Genomic DNA, 20,743 nt, shown 5'->3' with positions numbered 1-20,743 from the left:
ACCGGGGGGCTGAGGCACAGTGCTGATATGACCCACCACATCATATGTTTGCTTTGGTCAAGTGGTGACTGAGTATCCCGCCTGTACCGCCCATCGGCCACACATCCTGACTTGAGATGGGCGACACGCGACATGCAAATGCAACTTTCATCTTTATCATTCCAATCCAAACTAAGTGAGCAGTAAGATCTGTTCACTTGTAGTAGCGAGTTATATTAAAAGGTCACTTGTTTGATGTCTGCGCTTTTTTTCTCCGCGCTCCACTGCAGAAACATGTGCTTTCTACACTTTTGTTTGTGAGACTACCACGTCATGATTCATTGGAAAATGGGAAAATTGCTGAAACCTTTTAAATACGCTGCCTTGACTTCGCATCAGCGATAACATCGCAATATGAAGAAATGCAATGTTCTAACCGGTCACGTGATCTGTTCGTCTTGCGCCCACAAATGCGTCGTGAGCGAGCGGAGCGGAGCAAGTGTAACCCCGCTGAAGGCACTGCAATAATGCTGGGAGTGACACGGTTTATTTCTGTGTGCGGCTCACGTTACACACCGCAATGACAACGACTTACATTAGCCTCGCAGGTTAGACTTGCCAACCGTCCGCACACCTGGCATAACTGCGTGTACCCTAACGGCACACTGCAAGCAAGCACATGTCTGGTCATTACAATACTTGTACTGCATAATACTAAGAACAAGCAAAATAATTGGAGTGAAATTAAGGTAAAAGCTGGAGTTTGTAGTATTCACCAATATTTTCACTTCTACTGCAAATGAATACCCGCTCCACATTTCGGTTAGCCGCCTCCTTGACTACTAAACATGGGTATCAGCCCTGAAAAAAAACATATCATTAAGCTCTAGCTTGCAGGGTTTATGATTGCAACAGCAGCCTGTGTTATCATTATGATGATGATTACGTCATTATTATCGTGCCTGTTGTGAGTTCATTCAAAGCTGCAATAAAAGCCTGTTGGTCAAGTCTGATACTTGTGTGTCTCACTGAACATGACATAACATTACTGACACCTTGTGACCTCTGTAGAATACTACACACCATCACATCTTCCAGTGCATCTTCTGAATGCCTTTTATTTGGATTTGACTTAATTTAGCCATTTTATGGTTGAAAGCGCTTCATTTGAGAAAAACATATGGAACATTTGCCTGAATATGCATATTTTTGTAGTCATAATAGGCCATATTCAATCAAGAAACAGCATGATCTATTTATTAATACATTTTTGAAAAGCTGTGATCGAGTGAGGCGCGATGTGGCGAGGGACGACTGTACGTCACACAAGTTAGTTGCACAATTCAAAAGGTCCGAAAAGAAGTATGAAGAAGCAGAGCTCAGTGGATGCTTCTCCTTCTCCGTATCACAGCACTTCATAATAAATGTGATGACTTGGTGCATTCAAGTGACAGACATCCTGCTTGGGCACTCACGGCATGAGATTCAGCTTGCCAGCAGCTTCCACGTGTTCATATTTCTGCACGCGGCTGGCGGGAATCGTCCCTTCACGTCCAGCCGCATTTTTGGCTATGTACCAATGTGGATCCTTCAATGAAAATGAATAAACGAGAAGAATTTAGCAGTGTTTCCAACTTTAAAACCAAAAGAATATGATTTACCTCTGTGGCTGTCACGATAGTCAACACATCTCCTTGGTTGAAAGGGAGGTGGTGCTCCAATGAGCCTTTAAAGTTGAATGTGGCCACACACTCTGTGCCTTTGGACCAAGGAGTCTACGGAAATCACACACATCGATATTTTCTAGCTTTTGTAAAAATATCATGTACAGTATAAGACAAAGCTCCGTGTGCGTGTTTCACCTTGGCCATGTTGTGATGGTTCGCCCTCATTGGTCTCGTGGTTCTATAAACTAGAACCAGCGCACACACCTAAATCAGCAATCAGAGTTGTAATACAGGAATTAGGACAGTCTTACATTCATGTACAGATTTGGCGCTACCAGTTCGACCTCACTCATAAAAATGTAGCTTGTTGCTACAGCTCAACACAGGAGGTTGCGCTAAGCATTGTTGTCCCCACAGGATAAAGGCACACCAGAAGGGATGAGTGTTGCCAATTTAGCGACTTAGCGAGCATTCAGATAGCTCTAGATCAGGGTGCTCATGATGCCGCAGTGAAACACAGAAGTCAGGAAGGATCAGAGCATCCAGGAATGTAGCGTGCAGAAAGTTACCACTGGAGGGAAGTTTTAACGCATTCACACACACACACACACACACACACACACACACACACACACACACACACACACACACACACACACACACATTTGTGTTATATTTGTAAATAAATTGTTATTTTGAACTTTTTTGTGTCGTTTATGTTGGTTTGGTTGTCCAGCAGATATCTGAGCCACAAAGTGTGTCAAAGTGAAAGTTACAGTATGCCTGACAACATCTCCATATTCCTTTATCCAACATACAGACAACTTCTTAAACAAGCTCCCCCTGTAAGTACAGCAGTTAAAGTGTGGAATGAAGAAACTGATCAAGTACTTCAGGACTGCTTTGGCTGCACAAACTGGGATGTGTTTAAAACTGCAGCGGGGAGGGAAGATTGTACTGTTGATTTGGATGAATATGCTTCTGCTGTTACTGGCTACATTAGCACATGCATAGAGACTGTTACCACCACCAAGTATTACAGAAAATACCCTAACCAAAAACAGTGGATGAACTGTGATGTAAGGGCTAAGCTACGTGCTCGTTCGACTGCATTTGTCATGGGCACCGCTGATGACTACAAAAAGGCCAGATATGACCTGAGGAGGTCCATACGAGAGGCCAAAAGACAGTACAGACAGAAGCTGGAGGGCTACTATTCCACCTCAGACCCTCGGCGCATGTGGGCGGGGCTCCAGCACATCACAGACTATCGACAGCAGAGTAGCGTAGCCACGTCCAGCCAAACCACACTTCCTGATGAGCTGAACGAGTTCTATGCCCGCTTTGACACCCAAACTCCTGATGAGCAGAGAGGGTGGCTGGACTTGGGGAGCACACAGGACTCACCTCTCATGGTGACATCAGCTGATGTGCGCAGGGTTCTGAACAAAACAAACCCACGAAAAGCAGCAGGGCCAGACAACATCTCAGGACGTGCACTTCGGGTTTGCTCATCAGAGCTAGCTGATGTGCTTGCTGACATATTTAACCTGTCGCTTGCACAAGCATCTGTACCGACCTGCTTTAAGTCCACCACCATAGTGCCCGTACCCAAGAAGAGCAACGTGACCTGCTTGAATGACTATCGCCCTATAGCACTCACTCCTATTGTTATGAAGTGCTTTGAAAGAATAGTCATGACCCACATCAAAAAGAGCATCGCCATCCACACAGCCCTTTCTCACCTACAGGGCCAGGACACATATATCAGAATGCTATTTATAGACTGTAGCTCTGCTTTTAACACAGTCAGCCCCCACAAACTCACAAATAAGCTCCTCACACTTGGCCTGTCTCCCTCCCTCTGTAACTGGGTGTTTAACTTTCTAACAGGCAGGCCCCAGTCAGTCAGAGTCCACAATCGCACATCCAGCTCAAGAATTGTGAGCACTGGGACCCCACAGGGGTGTGTGCTGAGTCCGCTCCTCTACACGCTCTTCACCTACGATTGCGTGGCCTCCCAGAACAACACCAGCATCATTAAATTTGCGGATGACACTACAGTCATCGGACTGATCACTGGTGGTGTTGAAACATCATACAGAAGAGAGGTGGCGGACCTCATAGCTTGGTGTCGTGATAACAATCTCCTTCTCAATACAGATAAGACTAAAGAGATGATCATCGACCCAAGAACAAGGGAAAAGGAGCCGCATAGACCCCTGTTTATTGATGAGACTGAGGTGGAGAGGGTGAAAACCTTCAAGTTCCTTGGCACACACATCAGCGAGGACCTCACCTGGTCTCACAACACCCAACAAATCCTGAAGAAGTCCCAAAGGAGACTGTACTTCCTGAGAAGACTGAGGAAATTTGGCATGTCCACCACAATCCTGAGTTGCTTCTACAGATGCACTATGGAAAGTGTCCTTACCGCCTCCATCACTGTTTGGTACGGTAACTGTACAACACGTGATAGGAAGGCACTCCAGCGGGTGATCAAGACCTCACAGAACATTGTTGGGGCAGCCCTCCCCTCACTGCAAGACATTTATAAAACTAGAGTCCTACGCAGAACACACAACCTCATCAAGGACAGCACACATCCACAACACTCATTATTCACACTCCTACCGTCAGGCAGACGCTACAGGAGTTTGAAGTCCAGGACCACAAGGCTGGCAAACAGCTTTTACCCACAGGCCATCAGGCTTCTCAACGAAGCACTCGCACACGCCGCACGCAACACACGCACACACTCATAGCACTTTATTTATTTATTTATTTATTTGTATTTATTATTAGTAGCTATTCATGTTTCTTCTGTTGTTGTTGCTTCATTTATTGGTATTTATGTTTCTTATGTTCTTATTCATTTTCTTGTGTTTTTCTTTCTTTTTCTGGGAGAATGAACAGAACTAGAATTTCATTGCATAGCAGAACCACCAGTTTTACTGTGAATATGACAATAAAACTCTTGAATCTTGAAATGCGTCTTTTCACAAAACGCTGTTTTTCCCCCTTTTCTAGTTGGGAACTGATGTATTCCTGAAACGTACCTACAGTACGTTCTATTGCTGCAGTGGAATGTATTTCCTGAAAGCATTCATTGGATTTACATTGTTTCCTACAGGAAACAATTGCCTCCGTTTTCGTTGTACCTTTTGGAATGAATTCATGACAAAAACTGTACTTCTGCTCTATTTGAAAAAACAGCTCTACCATTCCCTCTACCATTATATTACATGCACTCCCCCCTCAAAAGGCTGTTAATTTGATTGTTATAAAAATGTTACAACATAGGTTTATTATACCTTGGAGTTGCACCCTGATGCACATACACACACACACACTGACAAGCAGTGGCGGCTCTAGCTATGGGCCGCATGGGCAATTGCCCAGGGTGGCATTCTCCAGGAGGTGCAGAGGGTGTGGAAAGAAAAAAGAATCCCATTTACTAACGCTCAGCGCATCACATCCTCATCAAGTCAGCGCATATGTGGCAGAAGGGCGTGATACTCGCACCCCCATGCTGTCCAAACGTCCACCACATGATGCTGATCAAACGAAAAGAGCAGCAAGGGGGAAGGTGCTCCTGTGCTTCAGCCCTCAGCCCTCAAGCTAATTACAGGGTGAAAACAACAGTAACAGTAAACAACAGTGCTGAAAAATAAAACATTTTAATTGCTACTATTATATTAATGATATCGGAGACCAGGAGTCTCAAACATGTTATTTCATGAGGAAAATGTGAAATCAAAAGGAGGGACCCAAGCGCGGGGTCTTCCAGCGGCAACAATATGAGCTCTGAGCAAGAAAACATTGGATATCAAGAGCATGTTAACGTCCCTCCTTGTTCACTTCCCTGACAACCTCAACGGATTTTGCAATCGGGCAAAAATGCTACAAACACGGCAGAATGTCGGGAGAGAGATTACCACAAGCTATCCAGCATGCCTTGCAGCAGGAGCGTCGTGTTGGCATGGGTATTTTAAAATAACTGACACGACTGTTTTATGTCGATCCGAAGCTCAAGCCGGTTTCAGTTATTTCTCAATTATATCGCCCAGCCTTACTCTGATTTATCATTTTATCTAACAAAGAAAACAAACACAAATATAAAAGTAGATAACACATGTGTGGGCCGCACGGTGATCTAGTGGTTAGCATGTTGGCCACACAGTCACAGTCTGGAGATGGGAAGACCTGGGTTGGATTCTCCCTTGGGCATTTCTGTGTGGAGTTTGCATGTTCTCCCCGTGTGTGGGGGGGTTTTCTGGGTACTCCGGCTTCCTCCCACATTCCAAAAACATGCATGTTAGCTTCATTGGAGACTCTAAATGGTCCATAGGTATGAATGTGAGTGTTTGTCTAAATGTGCCCTGCCATTGGCTGGACACCAGTCCAGGGTGTACCCCACCTGTCGCCCCAAGTCAGCTGGGATAGGCTCCAGCATGCCCCCGCGACCCTAATGAGGAGAAGCGGCATAGAAAATGGATGGATGGAGCCCTCACAAGTGTGACGGCTCGATTACTGCATCAGGAATCCGACGACAGTGTTGTGAAGGGGCTCTGCTTTTGAGCCCAAAATGAAGCGCAACGGATGAAAATGTGGTCATGTGGTCTTCTGTTGTTGAATTGTGTTGAACCTCTTTTCCAAGTCACAAGTTGTTTGGACTTCACATTGCAGACTACGTGTAGTAAGACAGGGCAGGAATGTCGACATTTAAAGTGCCACTCCCTTTGTCTGTTGACAAAATGTGAACTGAAAGCACCTCTTGTGTCAACATGCGAGACTGTGAGTGAAGGATAGTCACACACAAACATGATGTACTACTTTCACACACGGAAAGGAGGGTGTCCGCTGCAGCTGGAGACCACATCTGCCTCCGAGCCAACATACAGGCTGACCGAGACCACAGGCTTCCACGCATGAGAGCAATTGTTGTATCTCAGTCTAGACACTGTGACCATCCCGGCAAGAACACGTCAGAGGGGATGCACTTGAAATAACGTCATGACTAACCTGAATACACACGAGAATGTAGAGAAACAGGAAGAGAAGATAACAGGACTGCTTTTCAGTAAATAAACAGCTTTGTTCGTGTATTGCCTGTCGCCCAAAGTCAGCTCAGACAGGCTCCAGCATACCCCCACAGCCCTAATAAGAAGCGGCACAGAAAACGGATGGATGGTCATGCCACAGCATGTCAATAGGATTCAGGTCAGGACTTGGACTAGACCACTCCACAGTCTTCATCCATTCAGAGGTGGACTTGCTGGTGTGTTTTGGATCATTGTCCTGCTGCAGAACCCAAGTTGCTTTCAGCTTGAGGTCACCAACATTCTCCTTCAGCACAATTCATGCTTCCATTGATCACAGCAAGTCTTCCAGGTCCTGAAGAACATCACACTACCACCACTGTATTTTATTGTGGCTTTTCTGAAATGCAGTGCTACTTTTATGTCATGACATGAAAGTGACCACACCTTCCAAAAAGTTTAACTTTTGTCTGGTCAGACCACAGAGTATTTTCCCAAAGGTCTTGGGGATCATCAAGATGATTTCTGGCCTTCATGTTGTTTTTGTTCAGCAGTGGTTTTGGAGGCTGTTTGGAGGCTGTCATGCAGGCTGTTTTTATATTGTATTTGTACTTTATTAATCCACAGCGGGGAAATTTACTTGTTACAGCAGCAAGCAAGATACGCAAGTAAAGAATACATAGTGACTACAACATGGTTCAGGTGGTGCAGGTGTTGTAGAGCCTGACAGCGGTCGGTATGAAGGACCTGCGGAACCTCTCCTTCTTACACCGTGGGTGTAACAGTCTGTCTCCAGCAGCCCACAGCATAGAAGATGGCTGAGGCCACCACAGAGTCATAGAAGGTCCGTAAAAGAGTCCTGCACACACCAAAGGACCTCAGTCTCCTCAGCAGGTGGAGGCGACTCTGGCCCTTCTTGTAGAGGGCGTGGGTGTTGACGGACCAGTCCAGTTTGTTGTTAAGGTGAACACCCAGGAATTTGTAGCTGTCTACCAACTCTATGTCCGCTCCCTGGATGTTCACCGGTGTAAAGTGAGATGTTTTCCTCTGGAAGTTAATGATCATCTCCTTTGTCTTGCTGGTGTTGAGCTGCAGCTGGTTAAGCTCACTCCAGCTGACAAAGTCCCTGATGACCGTCCTGTATTCCAGATCATTCCCCTCTGAAACACAACCAACGATGGCTGTGTCGTCGGAGAACTTCTGGATGTGACACTGTGTGGAGTTGTGTGTGAAGTCCGAGGTGTAGAGGGTGAAGAGGAAAGGGGAGAGCACCGTACCCTGAGTCTTGTCCTTGTCCAGTGTCTTTCTTATGGTAGAGTCATGAACACTGAACTTAACTGAGGCAAGTGAGGCCTGCAGTTCTTTGAATGTTATTGTTGGGTTTTTTTGTGACCTCTTGCATGAGTCGTGGCTGCACTCTGGGGCTCATTTTGATTGGCTGGCAACTCCTGGGAAGGTTCACCACTGTTCCATGTTTTCGTCATTTGTGAATAATGGCTCTCTCTGTTGTTGGCTGGAGTCCTAAAGCTTTAAAAAAGGCTTTATAACCTTTTCCACACTGATAGATCTCAATTCATCTCAGTTATGGTTTAACAGAGGAGGGCAATCACTTTTTCATACAGGGCCATGTACCTTTGGATTTTTTTTCTCCCTGAATAATAAAAAGCTTCATTTAAAAAAACTGCATTTTGTATTCAGGTGTGTTGTCATTGACTAATATTTACATTTGTTTGATGATCTTATATATACTGTATATATATATATGTATATATATATATATATATATATATATATATATACACTGTATATATATATACACACTGTATATATATATATATATATATATATATATATATATATATATATATATATATCTCCATCCATCCATTTTCTATGCCGCTTCTCCTCATTAGGATCGGGGGGGCATGCTGGAGCCTATCCCAGCTGACTTCGGGCGACAGGCGGGGTACAAACTGGACTGGTGTCCAGCCAATGGTCTCCAATGAAGCTAACATGCATGTTTTTGGAATGTGGGAGGAAGCCGGAGTACCCAGAAAACCCCCCCCCCCACACATGCAAACTCCACACAGAAATGCCCAAGGGAGAATCCAACCCAGCCGACACTGATCGGTGGCCGGTAGATAAGATTCATGTGACAAAGCATATCCGGATACTTGCTTTTAAGCGCTGATCCCCTTTGCAGATCAGCTCCGCTCCCATTGCAGCAGCCAGCCTATAGTGGCCATCTCCCACCCACAAAACGCGGGACACACGCCCGTGATAGCCCCAACAGTGGTTGGATTGGTCGGACTGGAGAAAACCGGGTTTGCCTGGGGGGCTGTCAGGTTGCTCTCGCATTCAAGATCTCCTTAAAGAAGGTGTCTGATCCTCTAAGTTTCACCAGTGACTTTGAAAAGGTGAGTTAAATATGTTTTTGTCTAAATTTTATGGTTCACCCCCACGGCCACATGAGGCGCCTGCAAGCCTGCTTTTCATTGAGGTTTTCAGTTAATATGCATTGTCAAATACAACATGTTAGTTGCAGATAACATTTTGTTAATTTTCTGGTAAAGCAAGCATATTTGCTTTGTTTGGGTTGAAATAAGCTATGACAAGAAATGTTTTTTTAAATAAAACACTTTAACAATTAATCGTAGCGGTATCAGCCGATTTCACTTGTGCATGATTGGTATCGGTTGCATAAAAACCTGATCGGAGCCTTCCTAAAATATGTATGTGGTGCAACCAGACACAAAATTCACGGTTCGGTTCGATACGTTTTTTTATCCAAAAAAAGAAATGACCTTGCCCTTTTTTAATTTGAATTTTATTGAAATTGCCAACATTTTTCTCACCTTAAAAGCACAGTTCTGCTGCACACACTTAACACCACATCGGACAAAAAAAGCACAACTATAAACGCAAGAATATAAAAATCCATTTATCTGATGGAGACCCATGTGGTGCATTCTTAGCAGCTAATTTCACGCAAGTGTGATTGACTCAGAGTTACATTGTGATGTTTAAGAGTTCCCTTTACCTTTTGAGCAGTTTATATGTATAAATACACAATCAGAACTTTTTCTCCAACAAAATTTTAACTTTAACTTCATTTTTTTCTTTAATATTTCAACATTATGCTTCTGAAATGATATTATTTTCCCCATATTTTCAGTCTATTTTCGCAAAATTCCAACTTTTTTCTTGTAAAATGACAGCTGTTTTTTCCATTTTTTAAAACATTTCTGCTTCCCCCCCCCCCACTATTTAAACTTTCTTCTTGTATGACTTTATTTCTATCATATTTTCATTTCATTCTCATAACATTATACGTTCTTGCACAACCTGATTTGTTGTTTTGTTTACTCTTAACTTCAATATAAAAATAAAAATACCATTATTTAATATTTCATAATATTTCAACTTTCTGCTACTAAAATGACATTATCGTATTACATTATTCTCCTAAAATGACAACTTTTTCTCGTCAGATTACAATTTTCTTTCTTTGAATATTTTGACTTTTTTCTTGTAAAATTAATTGATTTTTCCCTTTTTGTTTAGTTTTTTGGTGAATTATATATTTTTTAAATGGGTGAAAAATTACTCTTTTTTGCCATTCGCTGATGGTCCCATAAGGTAACTCCTGCACAAATCAGGGATCTCCTGTAATTACACAGCATACAAGACACAAGGGAGAGTGTGCTTGTCAGGACAGAACTCACTGATGTCGGACATTAGGAGAAAAATTCTGCTGGCTTGCCATCTCTGTGCTTGTTCCACACCACCCAGTCACCCACTAAACTGGAATTCGACTTGGCCAAAACGACTTGGTAAGAAGCAGAATTATAATAAAGCGAGTATGATTGCTACAGTACACTTTAAATCACATGATCAGTAACCATACGCAAACGCAAAGACACGTGTCAACCTAGCAAACACAAACTGGCTGCTGTTATTACAGCCACTAAGAATTTATAAAACATATACCAGGCCCTTGACTTGCACTCGCGGTGTGCACATCGTCAAGATCGTATCAACAAGAGACTGAAGGCACAGGAAACAGGAAGGAAGGTCAACCCTGATAAAGAAAAAAACGAGGCCCCAAAAACTGACGCGTAAATTATGCTTCAAAGATATCAAACATTTACCGGCATGCAGATCAAAGTGACTCCAGGCAACAGGTCTACTGTCCACAATCCAATTTCATCTGGACCACAGCAGACAAATTCCCATATACGAACAAGAACAAATAAATATATAAATAAGCCGTCAGAGGCTGTTGAAGCCCAAAATCACACGACGTCCTGAAGGAAGCGTGTCACAGGTGTTCCACAGCTTTCATAGTCCAAGTTGGTCGCCTTATATTTGTAGGAATAAACAAGTACACCCAAGAATCTAAACTGAAGTGACTTGGAAATGTGGTAAGCGGCACGGTGACTTGTAAAATACTTGTTTAGTAAGTTTGACAAGATACTCCGCTAACACCTCCTTCTACCAAGGCTGACCCGCCCTCGTTTGTATTACGCATGCGCATTAAGTGTACCGCGTCGCTTCATAGCCGCTTCCATATTGGGTCGGGCAAGACGGTCTCTGCAGGGTAAAACCACACCTGTTCCCCCCGGAAACTACCGCTCTCCCGTTTTAATAGTTTCTCGTACTTTTACTTTGCTGAAATAGAAATTCTCACCGAAAGCGCAGCTTCCGGTCCCATGCTACAAAAAGGCAACATCCTCTTAACCAAGGACTGTAAATAAATAGTATGTTCCTCAAATGAGTTTAGTACGCGATGGCGCAGAAAGTCCGCCATGATGGTGAGCACGAGAGGTAGGCGGGACTAGGCGCGGAATTGTACACTGTACAACTTATGCGCTCGCTGTGTGTAAAAAGGTTTTGAGACCATATGAATGAATGTTATTTTCTGAACAGAATGAACTTATATACAGACCCTTTCCAAAAAATTAGAAAGTCATGGAAAAGTTGTTTAATTTCCATAATTCCATTCAAAAAGTTAAACTTTCATAGATTATAGATTCAGGGCCCACAATTTAAACGATTTCAAGTATCTATTTGTTTATTTTTACATAATTTGGGCTTCCAGCTCTTTAAACCCACAAAAACAGGAATTCAAAAAATTTGAATACTGTGAAGAAATCAGCCCAAATATTGCAGGGCATGAATGTTTTAAACTGAGTGTCACACACTAATCATCTACTAAAGTCAAATCACCTGCACAGGCTTCCCCAGGTGTCATTAAATTGCTTCAGTTTGGTTCAATTGTCTCAGTTGGGTTCAATATGGGGAAGACTGCAGACATGACAACTGGCCAGAAGACCATCATTGATACCCTCCATAGGATGGGGAAGCCACAAAAGTTCATAGCTAAGGAGGCTGGTTGTTCACAAAGTGCTGTTTCCAAGCATATCAATGGAAAGTCTAGAGGAAGGGCAAAATGTGGCAGGAGAAGATGCACCAGCAAAAGAGATGACCGTGGGCTTCAGCGGAAGATTCAAGAATCTGGCAGAGATCCAGAAAGAGTGGATTGAGGCGGGAGTCACAGCTTCAAAAACCACCACATTCAGACGCATCCGGGAGATGGGCTACCACTGTCTGGTTCCTCGGGTCAAGCCACTTCTGAACCTGAGCCAACGTAGGAAGCGTCTCCACTGGGCCAAGGAGAAGAAGGACTAGACTGTTGGCCAGTGGTCCAAGGTCCTCTTTCCCGATGTGAAGTGTGTCTTTCATTTGGGAATCAAGGTCCAAGGGTTTGGAGGAAGACGGGTGAGGAACAGAACCCAATCTGCCTGAGGTCCAGTGTGAAATATCCACAGTCCGTCATGATTTGGGGTGCAATGTCCGGTGCAGGTGTTGGTAAACTCTGCTTTCTTAAATCCAAGGTCACCGCAACAGTCTACCAGCATGTTTTAGAGGACTTCATGATTCCTTCTGCTGAGGATCTGTATGGAGATGCAGATTTCATCTTCCAGCAGGACCTGGCCCCTGCCCATACCGCCAGAAGCACCAAAACCTGGTTTGATGCCCATGCCATCACAGTGCTTGACTGGCCAGCCAACTCACCGGACCTAAACCCCATTGAGAATCTATGGGGTATTCTCAAGAGGAAAATGAGGGGCACCAGACCCAACAACAAAGAAGAGCTGACAGCAAGCATCAAGGAAATCTGGGCTTCCATAACTCCCAGGCAATGCCACAGGCTGATTGCTTCAATGCCACGTGGCATCGAGGCAGTGATTAAGGCAAAGGGATTCCCAACCAAGTATTGAAGATTGACATATCGTTTTGAAAGTACCATATTTTGATTGATTTGATGTGATCCTAATTTCTTTCTTTTTTTTTCCTGCAAAAACTGAGAAGTAAATGGTGATTTCTTCACAGTATTCTAATTTTTTGAATTCCTGTTTTCGTGGGTTTTATGAGCTGGAAGCCTAAATTACGTAAAAATAAACACTTGAAATCGTTTAAATTGTGGGCCCTGAATCTATAATCTATGAAAGTTTAACTTTTTGAATGGAATTATGGAAATTAAACAACTTTTCCATGACATTCTAATTTTTTGGAAAGGGTCTGTATATATGCTGCAGAAATATTACCGACATGTAGATGTCAATAAAAACCTTAGCAACAGTATGAAAGAAACGTTTTTCCTTCCTTACAATGTTACCAACGCTTAACAATAAACATACAAAATAACACTTATAAAATATGGGTAATTAACTGGAAGTATGCAACATTTCTTTCAGTAATGGCATTGTTAATAAATATTGAGAAACAATAGCCCAAATCATCATCACTGACTTGTCATGAATTCAACTCATCACCCACAGAAACAAATTAGCTTTAAGCTACATTGTGCGGCAGCCCCACACAACGTACACTTTGTGAGTCTTGTCGACTGTCCTGTTTACAACAACCAGTGTTATAAATCTACAACTTTTATCACACAAACTTGTCTTTGTTTTTTTGGGAAAATTGGAATGGAAGTGCTCATGTGCACAAGACACAGTTCGATATGTATTATAACAAGCAGTCTCTCTAAAAGAATGAGCCTGTTTTGTGGCCCAAACAGGACGTGACTTTCTTTTTTGCAGTACGAGCTCTGGCTTCAGGGTGAAAAGGTCTTCTCCCGCCACACGGAGGCAATAACACCTAATATCAAAGTAGGTTGCATCTTGGTGATTGTTCAATTGTACATCTCAACTTCTCTTACAATAAAATCGGGTTTGAAACTTTAGAAATGCGTTTTGTAAACTTTAGCCATTTAATGACAAGCTGCCACTGAATCTACTTTGATATGAATGGAAGCCTACCAAACAATCTAATTGTAGGAAAATAATGCACTGAATGAAACAGTCAAGGTACTTCAGAAAATATATAACAAAAAAAAACCCTAAGAAATTACAAGAGCGAGAGATTATGCATGCTGTATCATCACAATCTGACACACCATGGAAAGAAAACTGGTCACAATGTATGTAGACTTGTATTATTGTCGTCATTATACACCATTAGCTGCCCCACTTTCATGAAATGTTTTTCATGAAAGGCCAATTGTTGAATGCCGTTCGTGTCACAATTTTCAAATCTGAGATTATATAAACCCAATTTAACTCTACAGTACATTAGATAACCAAGTCATTTAAATTGTAGATTCGAAGAACCTCTTTATCTCAAGCACTATATAGATACATTATCTATGTGTTTACTGCAACTTATAGTGAGCGGTGCTAATGAGGTTTTTTTCAAAAGAGAAAGCTGTCCTCTCCCCATTTAACAAGCATGTAGTCCAGAAGAACTAATGCAGGGAGAAGTCACATTCACGTGGTGAAATGTCAGTAACTTCATAGATAAACGGTGAAGGCTTTGTCGCTGTCCAGGGTGGTAAAAGGTTCAACCATCAGTCCCATTACGCTGAGTGCAGAGGGATGACGAATTTGCACCCAAAAGGAGAATGGTACTTGATTCCCACTTCTTGGAAGACCTGACGGGGGATACCTATGTCGCACAGGTAAACCCTGCCAGCCCCCTCTGCTAAGTGAAGGGGGAGGCAAAGGGAGAGGGACCATTTGGCCTCCACTGCCGGTCCCCGTCCACTAACAGGAGGGTCTATGCTGAGTACTGGTGCACGGTTCTGATTAGCCCAGTCTGCAGCGGCTCTGTACCAAGGCTGATCCATCAGGAATGTGTTCTCATGGCAGTCCAGGCAGTTGATGATAAGATCCACTGGGGTGTCTGGCAGGTCTGTGCAATCATCAAAGCAAATATTTTAACAACACAAAACTCATTTCCGGCCTGTTGGCCTCCAAGCAAGTTAGTCATTTCACCAGGCGCTGTCATTGGCCGGTATGACTGTATTCTGACTGTATGACAATTTTGGGCAAAAATATCACAATTTCAAGACATTAGAATTACAGCTCTAAATTCTGTTTTCTCCATTTTTAATTTTGGTTGAACAGTCATTTTTAAGCAATATATATATATATATAATAGAAATAGGATTAGCCACAAACTGCATTAAGAACTTCATTTTATTTGACAAATAATTCCCTTATTTTGTATTCATTTTAAATACAAATGTTCCACTTACATCACGTTCTATGATAGTAATGACTTAAAAATGACTTCAATAAAGATATTTCAAAATAAGACATTTTGGAGCTGGAGCTGTCAAACCGCGATATTTTTGCCCAAGGTTATCGTCAGAATCTCATGCCGGCCCATACAGTACCTAGCTAGTCATGCGCCACACATGCACCCCACACACAGTAATTAGAGCAGATATTTCATACGTCCTCCAAGTCGGTCATGCTTTGGCCGTACGCAAGATGTGCGGATCCATACTGAAATAGATACTTCTGATAACAGCTCTTCATGCTCAATTCTCAGATCAAAATATCCATACTTTTGATACTTCAGATGATTTCGTCCTGTTTTTTTCCCGTTGTATATTAGCTTGGCTATGTTGTAAATCACCCCGCTACCTCAATACACTACACTACTTTTTAAAATTTGCCAGACACAATAGGTGTATTTGCACAAAGTATCAGTATCGCTGTTACCAGAATGAATCGGGGAGGAAAGAAAAGGTGGCAGAGAGGGAGGATGAGAGAGAGAGATGATGTGTGGTGATCTTACTCCTTCATGGTCACCACAACTACACTCTCCATGAAAAAACAAAACAAAACCAACAAACAAAAAAAAACACAAAGCAATTTGGGGAATGCCACAAATCACACGGCACATGGAGGTTGTGACCTTGGCTTCGGGTATCGTAATGCCTCATCAATGTAACACTATTGGCACCTCATGACCTGAATGCTACATAGCACCGGAGGGGCTTCGGGGGCGTCTGGGAGGGTGGCACGCCTCCAATAGGAGGTAGGACCGCCCTCCTTTTATTTTCGACATTAAAACTAATTTTGTAATTTTGCATGAATTAGTGCGGAAGTGTTGACTTGGATACCTGCAAAGGCCGTGTGGTGCAGTTACATTGTGTGTTCCACGTGTTATTTTTGGTTGCACGGTGAGCGAGGGACGCCATTGGTTTGATGACCTTCCGTCGGTTTGTGTTAGCATGTCAAAATAGACATTTTTATGGGCGTCTCCATTACTGGCAGTTTTCCCACCATTAAAAAGGAATAACATTCAAATCACAACTTGCTCACCTTTGATATTTGATACTTGTTTCCCACCCGTCTTATTGAAGAGCGTCAGCTCGCTGGTGACCGAGTCTACCATCTTGACAAAGTTAGGAAGGAACAGGATGACCTCAACTTCGTGGTTGGCCAGGTGACGACCACAACTAATGCCCTGAGCACCCTGAACATGTGGGCCACACAGCAGTGCCACAGTGGGACGTTGGTGTAAATTTTTTGGAGTGAATCTGGAGGGATCAAACATGAAATGAACATTATACATCCTGTTTTTATGTGGGGAACCAAAAATCTTCAATGATTTTGGCTGAGTGAGCATCACAAGGACAGACTCCAAGTGTGTGCTTTTTCTTTGGCTTTTATGTGATGCCACCACAGCAGGATGCATAAAATGACAACAAAATGTGATGGTGGTGATGGAACTTACCGCAGTGTGGGAAGTGGTCCACGTCTCAGTACAATATGCCTAAACGCTAATAAATGTAGAGAAGAGAGGGAGTGGCAGATTGTGAACAAAAGGTTTTATTCTTGAAGAATTTCACTGCCCACGCATGGAGCATGGGTCAGCAACCCACAGCTCTGAGGCTTCCTTGTTGTGGCTCCCTTCGCAATGTTCAATTAACACACCCCAGTGGGGAAAATGCGCATTTCTAAAAAGGGTTACAAATATTCAACTTTTAGTAAGACCTTCAATACATCCTGGCTGAGTTGTGGCTTGTGATTGGATGAGTGCGAGGAAGGGCAGAGGAGCCCCCTCCCCCTCAAAAAAGAAGCATCTCAGGGGAGAAAGTTTTTTAAATTCTGCACAAACAGATGATCTATGCTGGGTGTAGTAGTTTTATGAACCCATGAGTAGGATGGTATGTGAAGTGGTGACCTCCGGCGACTTCAGTGGACTTGAGAAGTTCATTGTGAGCTGTGTTGTTGCTTTGCTTGCAAAATAAAGAGTTACCGCTTATTTACAGACTTGTGAGTGCTAAAATAGGCAACGTACCATCTAGTGGTTAAAACGTGACATGACAGTGAAAAATCAAAGAAAAATAGTCTTAAAAAAGGGTCAAAATGATCGATTATTGAGGATAATTTATAGCACATTTATCGATCAGCAAAATTTGTTGTCGTGACAGGCCTACGTGGAACAAAATTGATTTCTGAAAGAAAATGGTGTACGCTTTATCCAGTATACGGGGTAATAGCTTGTCAGTCAAATGGGAGGTCACACACAGTATGATAGTGCCAAAAGTAGCTGAGTGTGCCTACCTGTTTGGCCCACCCAGCAACGTGAGGGCCATCTGACTAGCACACACCCCAGTCATCTCAAGTCGTCGCTCCAAAGTGAGGCCATGACGCTCCGCGACTAACAGCAGACGCTTGTGCAGATCATATGATAAACAGGGTACAACAAGTCCAGAGTCTGTTTGGAATACAAAGCAATAACAATTTGACTATTTTTAGTCTTATGAATTCTTTTTTTCCTTTTGATCCTTATTTTTAAACACTTTTGTTCCTTTTCCTTAACACTCCACAAGCTACATACAGTCGCACATCATTTTTAAAATTCCCATTTCTTATAACATATTCATGACTTATTATTTATCTATTATGAATGTTTATATAGTTTAATTTATATTCCACTACAAACCTTAGCTCTATGGCCATGAGCGTTGGGCAGCGACCGCAAGGACAAGCTGGCAGGTGCAGTGGGTAAAGTGGGAAAGTATTCAGACCCCTTGAAATGTTTCACTCTTTGTGTCATTGCAGCCATTTGCCAAAATCAAAAAGGTTCATTTTATTAATCATTGATGTACACTCAGCACCCCATCTTGACAGAAAAAAACTAATGTAGGAATGTTTGCAAATGTATGAAAAAAGAAAAGGTCAAATATGACGTGTTCAGAAGTATTCAGACGCTGTGCTCAGTATTGAGTAAAAGCACCTGTTGAGCTTGTACAGCCATGAGTCTTCTTGGGAATGATGCAACAAGTTTTTCGCACCTGGATTTGGGGATCCTCTCCAGTTCTGTCAGGTGGGATGGTGAATGTTGGTGGACAGCCATTTTCAGGTCTCTCCAGAGATGCTCAATTAGGTTTAGGTCAGGGCTCTGGCTGGGCTGGTCAAGAACGGTCACAGAGTTGTTCTGAAGCCACTCCTTTGTTATTTTAGCTGTGTGCTGAGGGTCACTGTCCTTTTGAAAGGTGAACCTTGGGCCGAGTCTGAGGTCCTGAGCACTCTGGAAGAGGTTTTCCTCCAGGATATCATTCATCTTTCCTTCAATTGCAAGCGGTGGTCCTGTCCCTGCATATGGCCGATATGGGTTTTCTCTATAGGGTGGCTTAGCTCTCCCTTAGAGATAAGGTGAGACGTGACGTGATGCTGTAATCTCGCGAAAGTGTGCGTGACGCGCAGAAAACAGACAAGTGGAACATAGCACTCCAAAAAACAATCAACTACTAAAACATCCACAAAGTACTTTGACGCAAAACCAACATATTAAAACTGGAAGCTCTGGAAGTACATCGACGGGTGATGGCGCTTGGCGAAGGTCCACGCTCTCTGAGAGCTTCTCTGGTTTGCCTATTGATTTAACTTTTTCAACACCTTCCTTTTTTTCTTTACACGGGAAGTGAACAAACATTGATGAACTTTTGTTCAGTGTCATATGGTGTCAATAAATGATCAGTAACAGCTACTGTATGGCAAGTAGCATGTTGAGTTGCGCAAACGTAACGTCACGTTCCTCAATGTATGTATGAAACAAACCATACCACACCATAGCATAATGTAGTAAACTATATATATGTATAAAACTGAATATTTAACAGTATTAGTCTGTTCGATTGTCATGGTAAAAAAAATCCTTACCAGTGCAGTATTCTTTGGCCCCAGGCTGTGGTACTGTGATCTGCCTGTACACTACAGGTTTGCCCTCTAGAATGTTCTCATCGTGGCGGTACCGTGAGGGTGTTTGCTCCTGAGGTGTACCTCGTGATCTCACCCCATTACGACGCTCTGACGTGTCAATCTCTGAAAAAATTGCCGCCTTGTCAAAGAGGGCCAAGTTTCCTTCAAAATCAAAGTCTGCGTCCAGGCCACCGTCCATTCCATCACCAAAACACTCATCGTCCCGTTGCTTCATCTGACTGCTACCGTTTTTCACCCCGTTCTTCTTGGGGGTGACTTGGTTTGCAGTTCGACTGCTAGATGACCCTGCAAACATGAGCACATACAACTGGTGTTACTGATGTTACGACGAGAGAATGCTAATGATCCAAACTTACACGAGTTGTGTCTTCGTCTAAAGCCCTTAGGGACATCCAGGTGGCGTTCTCCATAGCTTTTTGAAAAGTGTTGTGGAGAGTTCACAGCATCTACAGTTCTAGGGTCACCTTTTGGAACTGCAACTGGGGTACTATTTGCGCTGGTCGACACTAGAAAGCTGTTCTGAGTACTTCCATTTCTGATATCCAAGATCTTTAGCTCCTTTATGTCAATGGCACTGTGAGGGGAAATGCGGCAAATAGATTAACGACTTAAATGCTACTTAAACAGTAAAAAATAAAATAAGATAAAATACACCGAGCTGTACCTGAATGTGACCTCTGGAACCGGGCACTTGACGCCATTGTGAAAAGGTTGTCGAAGAGATATCGTTTGACAGGACTGGTCCACTGATGATACCTCTCCCTGATAGACGCCTAGTGTCGGTCCACAATTTATTGACACCAAACTACCCAGCCAATCCGCAGCCATGCCTGTTAACGTTCATAAACAAGCCACTTTCAGAATGGCACAAAGGATGATGAAAATACCTTGCGTTATATAGAAAGTTAATAAGTAGGCTTCCGTTTAAACAAATGTTAAAAAATACAAGCTACACGATGTTAGCTAACAGCTACGCCGCTGGCAGCTAACGTTAGCTTCAGCTACCATCAATCTCAGTAGTGCGAAGGGTCCGTTGTTGCCATTAGACAAAATTAAAAAACACACCTTTCCAGATTTACACCAATGATGTTCTTATCACGAAAACACACCAGGAAACTACACAGTCAAGTGCTGAATTAAATGAGTTGTCGCTTTCAAGTTGTAAGCTTCCTTCGCTTCTCCAATGGCCAGATAATGCTCCTGCTGCTGCTGCTAGCATCTGGTGGATCACTTCCGGCTTCCGGAACAAGTCCGACATCGGAATAAAATTCCGTCCCATGTTACAAGATATGTACAGTGACAATAAAACATGAAATGACAATATTACAATTTGTTCACTATGTCATTTTCTCTGCGCAAATAATAACGCATGCATTGCAAATTGCCTATCACGCATAAAATTATAACTGTCAGCTCTCGAGCTTTTCACCGGGAAACTACCGATCTTTTTTTCTCGGCACTC

General features: G+C 42.9%; 2 protein-coding genes across 2 annotated transcripts in view; both read right to left on the bottom strand.

The window, feature by feature from the left end:
• LOC129181793 (tyrosine-protein kinase CSK-like) overlaps positions 1-13,156 on the bottom strand; it is a 28,385-nt gene extending 15,229 nt beyond the window's left edge. Inside the window, exons 1-4 of the mRNA XM_054777420.1 lie at positions 10,840-13,156; positions 1,842-1,910; positions 1,641-1,754; positions 1,455-1,567 (exon numbers count right to left, since the gene is read on the bottom strand). Of these exons, the coding sequence (XP_054633395.1) occupies positions 1,455-1,567; positions 1,641-1,754; positions 1,842-1,910; positions 10,840-10,845 (302 nt within the window). The 5' untranslated portion in view covers positions 10,846-13,156. The remainder of the gene's footprint in view (positions 1-1,454; positions 1,568-1,640; positions 1,755-1,841; positions 1,911-10,839) is intronic.
• A 79-nt stretch (positions 13,157-13,235) lies between these two features.
• Positions 13,236-20,507, bottom strand: edc3 (enhancer of mRNA decapping 3 homolog (S. cerevisiae)). Its single transcript, XM_054777421.1, has 7 exons — positions 20,347-20,507; positions 19,946-20,111; positions 19,638-19,855; positions 19,222-19,566; positions 17,620-17,773; positions 16,372-16,589; positions 13,236-14,947 (listed from the first exon to the last, which is right to left on the bottom strand). The coding sequence occupies exons 2-7, from the start codon at positions 20,107-20,109 to the stop codon at positions 14,613-14,615; spliced, it is 1,434 nt and encodes a 477-aa protein (XP_054633396.1). The 5' UTR covers positions 20,110-20,111; positions 20,347-20,507; the 3' UTR covers positions 13,236-14,612.
• Between the last annotated feature and the right edge of the window lie 236 nt (positions 20,508-20,743).

This window comes from Dunckerocampus dactyliophorus, chromosome 5, assembly GCF_027744805.1.
Source record: "Dunckerocampus dactyliophorus isolate RoL2022-P2 chromosome 5, RoL_Ddac_1.1, whole genome shotgun sequence".
NCBI lineage: Eukaryota > Metazoa > Chordata > Actinopteri > Syngnathiformes > Syngnathidae > Dunckerocampus > Dunckerocampus dactyliophorus.
This window is presented reverse-complemented; position numbering and strand designations above follow the sequence as displayed.

Bases quoted from the DNA above. Each gene is read 5' to 3' on its own strand.
- edc3 (XM_054777421.1), bottom strand. From the start codon at position 20,109: ATGGCTGCGGATTGGCTGGGTAGTTTGGTGTCAATAAATTGTGGACCG. The intron at 17,774-19,221 runs GTAAGGATTTTT...TATTCCAAACAG, and splicing joins GGCCAAAGAATACTGCACTG to ACTCTGGACTTGTTGTACCC. The intron at 14,948-16,371 runs GTGAGCAAGTTG...ATGATTGCACAG, and splicing joins ACAAGTATCAAATATCAAAG to ACCTGCCAGACACCCCAGTG.